The following is a 7,718-nucleotide window of genomic DNA, read 5'->3' on the forward strand; positions in this document are numbered from 1 at the left end:
GTGACATTGCAATGCACATAACCATAGAATACCAATAGTCGGTTTCATAGAGAAAGAAGGAACGAGAGGAAAAAAGGACAGTCAGTACCACATTAATGGTTACCGATGTTGAGATCAAAGTGGGTTCTTTTGTTGCAAAATGACTCCGGGTCCCATATGGCATGGTTCACGTATACCACCAAGCTCAATTAGGAAATAACCCGACCCCATCGGAGCGGGAGCGGGCGACTGGACACTTTTTTCTTGTCCGCTGCAATGCAGGTTGCGGGTCCGGCCCTAAAAATGGCGTGCCGGGTATTCCGGGAGAAATTGTCTGCTCCGAGTGCGGTATAACCGCGACCGGTCCGAGCGAGTTGAGCGCATTTATCGCATCCATCACCACTTATCTATCATCGAGTTCTCTTTTTATGTACGCTGATCAAGGTGTCAACTGTCAACGGTCACGGCAATCTATCTCATGTATTACAACGCGCGCGCGCGCGCGTGTGTGTGCCAACCTCGGATACGAGTAGTCCAGACAACGCTAGAATAGTCCGACACACAGTCTCAATTTGTCTAGGCGACCAAGCGTGTACGCTATTCTATACTAGTATCATGGGGGTAGCAACCAGCCCACCAACGGCGTGGTTCTCGATTCAGTTTTATTCTCAGACACAACCTAACATTGGATCTTCGAAATATCCGTATTGCTTCTTCCCCACGAGTAGTCCTAGTAGTAGGGGTGGTAGTAGTAGGAGTGATAGCAGCAGCAGCAGCAGCAATAGTAGTAGTAGCAGCAACAGTAGTAGTGTCAATACCCATCGCATTGAATTAGGACCGGCCAAGCTGTAGAGAGATCTCAACGTGCAATGTACGAGTGTAGATACATGGGTTGACGGTGGTCGAGGGCGTTCACGGAGGTAGATTCTAGACGATATAGTGCCACTAGTTATGATCAGCATCACGCTTAATGTGGCATGAACGTGACGTTGGTGTAATTGAAAGGACTCATAGATGACAACGATTCAGATTCGTGGAAACTAAAGGAACCCCCTTAAGGAAGAAGATCCTAGTCTCACAGCTCTATGGTGCCCGGGTACGTCGTACGGAGCATATCTGCATACGACTACTCGTAATCAACCAGGGTCGCTATTAGTTACCCTCATGATCCATGGAGCTGGGATTTTTCTTTTCCTTTCTTTCTTTTCCGCCCAATGGAAATACCACACTCTGTATTTTCCATCTAGTCTTCTTGGCAGGGGGGATGCACTCCCTCACGTGGCAGTGGGCTACGTCGTATCGAACGATGAAAAGAGGAAAAGAAAGATTGAGCTGAGACTTAATAGTGGCGACGGGGTCGACAGCTCGTTCCACTCTTTCTTATGATGTGGCGCTACACTCTGCACCTCCAGCCCCCGCGGAGCATGCTAACCGGCTCGGTGAAGACTTTCCGCAGATAATCTAATAGACTTCAGCTCACCTAACCAGGAACTGGTTAAGTTTCTCGATGTAGTTAGAAGTATCGTGCCCGCTGACTCCGGTTGCATTGGTCAAGCGTGCTAGATTCGATTCGATCCCTCTCACGAAACCCTATTGGTTCACTCGTAGGGCAGCAGACACTAGGCGCAATAGGTATCGAGTTGCGATTGAGAAGACGGAGAACGCCTGTTTGTTTTTTTGATGTTTTTTTTTTTTGGACGTGAAGTGTAGACCCTCTAGACCCCCCGACCCCTCCCCCCCCTTTCTCCTGACTCATGCGTGTCTTCCAATCTGAGTGCACGCAGTGAGTCCTACCACTGGTAATGCCATATCTGCGCTTCCCCAGTGGGAAGAACTAATTCCGCTTTCCGATATTGGCGTATTGACGACGCAAGCCATGCATCAGGGGAAACGGCAATAATGGCAAGTTCAGATGCGACGGGTGCCTGTCGGGTGTTGTGACTCTGCGTCACACTACTGGTAGGATCATTACATTTCCCAATCTATCAGACGAAGGGGGGGTAGGGGGAGATGGGGAAAACGCCACCATCTCAGTCTCGCGTACCCCGTATACTATACTGCAATAGTGATAGCTGTATTGCATGTATCATCCGTCGACTCCTGCAGTTTCGCGTCTCGCCATGAGACAGATAGATGCATAGCGTGTGAACCGTAGACGCTACCCATTTTGACTTCTCACCACGCGGTGCGGCCTGACTTGCTATCACCGAAGACATCCTTCATTCTGGCCATTATACTTTGCACCGCTCTATCACGCAAGTGCCACGTTACGACCAGGCGGGATGGAAATATTTGTAATTCTTCGTACGGTTGCCCTGATGGGGACGTGGATAAGACATGGCATATATTACTTGCCGGAGTGATCCTTCGAATACTGCTTTACTTCAAGCCCTGACCCATGGTAACTGATTACTCCTGTCTGTCATCCCAACCTCGTCTGCAGCGACGATGCTTCCATCATGATGTCTGAGGACCAGGTTGCCCTCGGTTCGGGCTCTCTACACCTCACATCCGGTCTTCAGGGAGGACTGCTCGCAATCGCCATAGTCGCCTGCGTCTCCTTTGTCTCATCGACCGTACTATTCTTCTACATCAGTTACAAGCTGGCATGGCACTTCTACTTCAACAAGCCGGTCAATAAACGCCAAGACAGTGTCGATACTCATGCCTCGGATAATATACAAGATTTCGAGCTTGGAATCGACGGCGTCTTTGCCGGTGGTCGTGAAGAGGATAGACAGGTCCATGATGGTCGACTCGGACCCAAGAGAGGCAAGCATGGAGACCATCGACAACCTCCAAATCAGTTCCTGATCCTCATATTCAATCTTCTCTTGGCCGACATGCACCAGGCTCTGGCCTTCTTCCTCAACATAGAGTGGTTTCGCACAGGTCTGATTCGTGTCGGGACCTCTACGTGCTTCGCCCAAGGTCTCTTCATATCCACCGGTGACCTCGCTTCGAGTTCCTTTATAACAGCCATTGCCATCCACACCTACATGTCTGTCATCCACCACCGCACAATACCCCAGCCTCGTTTATACACGGCCATTCTCTGTATCTGGCTCTTTGTCTACGCCATCGCCACCATCCCCATTGCTGCCACCCTCAACGGCACTCACCATGGTGGGTTCTTCGTTCGCGCAGGAGCGTGGGTAAGTAACCGTCAAAGCTTTCAAAGTTAAGTAAATATCTCGCTCGTTCTAATTGTTATTATATTTAGTGCTGGATGAATAGCACCTACGAAACTCTCCGACTCGTCACCCACTATCTCTTTATCTTTATTTCTCTGGCTACAACGACATGCCTCTACCTGGCCATCGTCATCAGTCTCCACCGACAAGCCCTACCTACGGGTCCTCTTGACCAGGAAACTGATTTTTCGCCCGCAGTTCAAGCTCGACAGCAGCTGTCTCGAAACCCGGCATTCCTCATCTACCCTTTGATATACCTTCTCTGCACACTACCCCTCGCACTCGGGCGAGTCGCCAGCATGGCTGGCACCACCGTGCCTCTTGGCTACATGTGCTTCGCGGGCGTCATGATTGCCTCCAACGGCATGTTTGACTGCCTCCTGTTCAGCACGACGCGAAACACAATAGTCTTCGCAAGCAAGCACAGAATCGACAACCAGAGCACAGGACTACAAACATTCGCATTCATGAAGACACCCAAGTCAAGACGCTACGGAAACATGGTGTGGATCCAGGGCGGCCATGGTGGTACTCCATCCAATAGTTACGACATGACGACGGGCGAGTGGTGGTCATGGAGGCGGCTAATGGGTCGGAAGGGCCACAACAATACACGTGCGCAAACAGGCAGGCACAAACGGGACGGATCATCCAGGATCAGCCAGGAGTCATTCAGGAGGGAGACGGCCATACAGATGGAGACTGTTACCTCGGTGGTCATCGAGGCGGAACCACGCAAAGACTCGGATGATCTATTCCCAACTGTGTCAACAGGCTCATCTGTCGAAGATGCTACCATGCAAGACATCCCTGAATGGTAGCTTCCTCTTGAAATGTTGATGATAATGAAGAAGATATCGATCCAACGAACGAAGTGCCCATTCTCTTGAAAACTAAGTATACGTGTACATATACTCGAGATGAGTTTCATGCATCGCTCCTCAATTCTGGTCCTTAAGGATATGCAGGAAATGTACTCCAAGTCAAAGGGAACGCAACGAGAAGTCCTTGACATGATGCCGGAAATGACTGTGTACTGGCTTCCTTGATTGATGTACGTGATATGGGTGACTCTTCTAACCTGCTGTGCTTCCTGTTGGCGCAACACACGATGGCCCATAGACGTAGATCTAGTGTATCTGTCTACTGGTACGTCCTGTATCAATAAGTGTTCGTCTTGGTGTTTGCTTGATTGAAAGGAAAGGAAATCTATCTGTTTGCGCCAAGCTGCCAAATGCGGCCGGAAGAAGGGGTAACCCGGTACCGGGGTTGTTGCCTCAGGATGACTTGGCAAACATACATATTACTATCACGAAGAGAGTCATCCTAGAAAATACAACTACCGATCATCACAACCGCAAAGGCTCTTCTTGAAGAAGGAGTTGATGCACCTGTGATATCGTACGGTGAAGATAAAGGAAGAAAGACGATACCAACACTATCTATGAGGTTATCTACAGATGTGAATGTGGTAGTAGCCTCTGGTTGCTTAGTCATATACAATCTTGGATGCCACACTGTAAACGAACGATGTAGAGTGAGTCTACACAATTATTTCTAGTTTGTACAAACACCACCAAACGCCACATAATCGTTATTCCGGTTCAGATCTGTGCCTTAGGGCTTTGGGCAAACATCATCAGATCAGATATATCTACAGCCTCACCCTTCTCCTAGATGGATAGAACATGTAAGATCAATACAACTGCCGCGGCCCTTCTTTTGAAGGGGCTAACGTATCTACATCACCTACGCACGTGTGTGATAGCGATACCAACACTAATATTTTCACAAGAACGAATAGACAATTCCACAACAAAGAATCAAGTGTTGAGGCACGAGGAATGTGGTACAAGAAGCCGAGAGAACGAAGGTGATGATGATGATAATAAGCTAGCTAGCTAATGCACAGGAAAGTGAGCTGTATGTGTGTGGGCTGGCTGAAACACGTGACCAATGTGGCCTAAGGCCATCAACATCAAGAAACATCATATCATCGAGAAATCGTATAGAATATAGAAAGAATGATGAGGATGACGTAAAACGAACGAAGTATTCAAACTGGCCAATGACGCCAAAGAACAACGCTGATGTGAACCCCCTGGTTAACGGAACAAGATGCTTCAATTTGCCAGTGCCAACCCGACCCCTTTCCTTTATTTTCCCTTTGCCCCCCCCCCCCCCCCTCTTTACTTGATGGTCTCTCTAACATCAAAAAGACTAGCATTTCCATCACTGTCACCGAGAATAATATGGAGGCTATCTGGCGAAAACCCTATCTCCGTCACCTTTGCCAGGTCACCCATGCTTTGAAGCGAGGTTTGTGCGCCCTCCCCACCGACCGACCAGAGCTCGTCTCCAGACTGAGCGTCGAGGATGGCGAGCTTGGATCGCTTGTCTGCGATGTGGCAGTAGGCAACGAAGCGACAGTCGGGGGAGATGCAACACGTTGTGTTGGGGATACCGTACGTGCGCGTTGAGTTCTCAGACAGGTCCCAAACCAGAACGTAGCGGAAGGGAACGGGAGTTGGAGCCAAGGTGTATTCGAAGTCGCCGCTTGCCTTGGTCTTAGTGACGGTGCGGTGGCCAGCGGGGATCCACATGGAGATGATGATATCGCCATAGATGACCAGTTCACACGGCATGGCTGTCTCAAGCTCGCGGTGCTGCCAAGGGCGAACGACTCGGTAGGGCTTGCTGGACACGTCGCGGTAATCTGAGATATCCCAGGCGACAAGAAGAGTCTCGCGGTCTGGTGGCGGATGCCCGGCGCGAGGGGTGCGGGGCCCCGATGCGGCTATAAGGAGCGGACTCGTCGATGATATTGCGAGCTCGGGGAACTGAGGGAGCAAGGGGAGGCCGGCCTTGCGCAGGTCGATGGTGCGGACCTTGAGAAACGGCTTCTTGTCGCGCGTCGTAGCAGCAAACAGATCGATTACCGAGTCCCTGGAGCGATAGGCCGCCAGGGCGCTCCACCCGCTACCGTACGACTCGAAGCGGCTGGCTACCCACCGATCAGCATCCTCAATCGTCTGTAGACGCTTGGGTTTGGTGAAGTTCCATATCTCAATAGTCCTGCCAAAATGCGTTGCGATGGCGGCCAACTGTGCGGACTCTGAAAGTATGGTATGGCTGCGAATAATGTAGTCGCGGGACCGGCTGCGCGCCTCAATGTACGCCTGCACCTTGACAGAGGTGAATAAGGAGCCTGTGGGTACTGACCAGAACTTGATAATATTGTTTCCGTGCTTAGTCGCCACTGTTGATGATGATAATGACATATCAATGTGGTATATGGAGTTGGCCTTGCGTTTTTCGGCCCCCGCAAGCTGTTTGGAGAACAGTACATCAACGGCGCTCCTGGGTGGGGGCAATTTGGCATCGTCGATGAAGTCGGACACTTGGTCGAGCCTGAGGTGCTCCGGGGGCCTCGGGGGAACGGACGGACGGGCAAGCATGGAGTTGAGAGAGGACCGCGAGGCCTCGGTCGAGTTGGTGGGAGCGCCGGCCGAAGAAGATGACTGCGAGAAGCGGTCCATGTCAACGAATGAGGACTTGTCTGACCACGACAGTTGTGATGACAAATGAGGCGAAGCAGCGATGGATGTCGGGGGCGAGGCAGGCACCGCCGGCAGGGGCTTAGAAGGAGCCGGGAAGGGGCTGGCGGTACTCCGTGGCGATTGCACGTGGGATGTTGCCGACGTGGTGGACGAGGAACTAGTGTGCAAAGACGATGAGATGGAAGACCTTCGGCCGTGGTTTTGATATTGCATACTGCCACTCTTGGCTGAAAGGCGGCGTCCGGCGTTGAATTCGTTAGAAGGACGAATATACGTTGATTCGCCTTCAATTGTGGACCACGGTATGAAGGAGTCTACGATGGGATTTGACCTTGGACTGGAATCTTGTGGTAAATGGCGGTTCGGGCAGTGGTGATTGTTGTTCTGATGACGGTAGGAAGGTGATCCAAAGGGGACAACACCAGTGGATGGTGCGAGGGATGGAGAGGAAGTAGTTGTCAACGAGTTGACCGGGTTATTCCCCAGACGGGCTAATGAGCTTCTACAACGGTCGTGTCAGCACTGGGACGCCGGGAAATTATCTAATAGAAGCCAACATACGCCATCTCATGGATGGTGTCGTCCCGCGCGACAGGGTCCATTGTTGCGTGTGTGTGTGCGTCAGCGCTAAGCGCGTGAAATTATTAGGTGAGCGGCAGTAGCGAGCCGTTAAAGAAGTTCATCTCCAGTCAGCGCAGTAACGAGCAGCCCCCCGCAGTCTTGGATCGGGGCGTCGCTAGGGGTTGCCAGAAAGCATCTGGATCGGTTCAAGCATGTGTGATGTTGGCAGAATTAGGAGCAATCAAAGTTTGTGTCGACCTTGGCTGCCTTAATCGCCTGCTCTAGTCTCAGCAGCGACCTAGTATTATGCGTGTGACGCCGTAGGAGGCGGGAAGTCTCGCGGAGTATGAAGAGATCGTATAGAGCGAAGGGTCAGAGAGAGAAACAAGGAGAGACGGGAGAGGGTTTGAGAAGGAAAAGAGAA

General features: G+C 51.1%; 2 protein-coding genes across 2 annotated transcripts; one reads left to right on the top strand and one right to left on the bottom strand.

Annotated features, from left to right (window-relative positions):
• Positions 1-2,441: 2,441 nt before the first annotated feature.
• GMORB2_4492 (Slime mold cyclic AMP receptor) lies at positions 2,442-3,994 on the top strand (the record flags this gene model as incomplete). The annotated part of the gene is made up of 2 exons (XM_035466467.1): positions 2,442-3,134; positions 3,203-3,994. The coding sequence occupies 2 exons, from the start codon at positions 2,442-2,444 to the stop codon at positions 3,992-3,994; spliced, it is 1,485 nt and encodes a 494-aa protein (XP_035318478.1).
• A 1,368-nt stretch (positions 3,995-5,362) lies between these two features.
• Positions 5,363-6,712, bottom strand: GMORB2_4493 (uncharacterized protein; the record flags this gene model as incomplete). Its single annotated transcript, XM_035466468.1, has 1 exon — positions 5,363-6,712. One exon carries the CDS (start codon positions 6,710-6,712, stop codon positions 5,363-5,365), a length of 1,350 nt encoding a protein of 449 aa, XP_035318479.1.
• Positions 6,713-7,718: the final 1,006 nt, after the last annotated feature.

Source organism: Geosmithia morbida (assembly GCF_012550715.1).
Source record: "Geosmithia morbida isolate 1262 chromosome Unknown scaffold_20, whole genome shotgun sequence".
NCBI lineage: Eukaryota > Fungi > Ascomycota > Sordariomycetes > Hypocreales > Bionectriaceae > Geosmithia > Geosmithia morbida.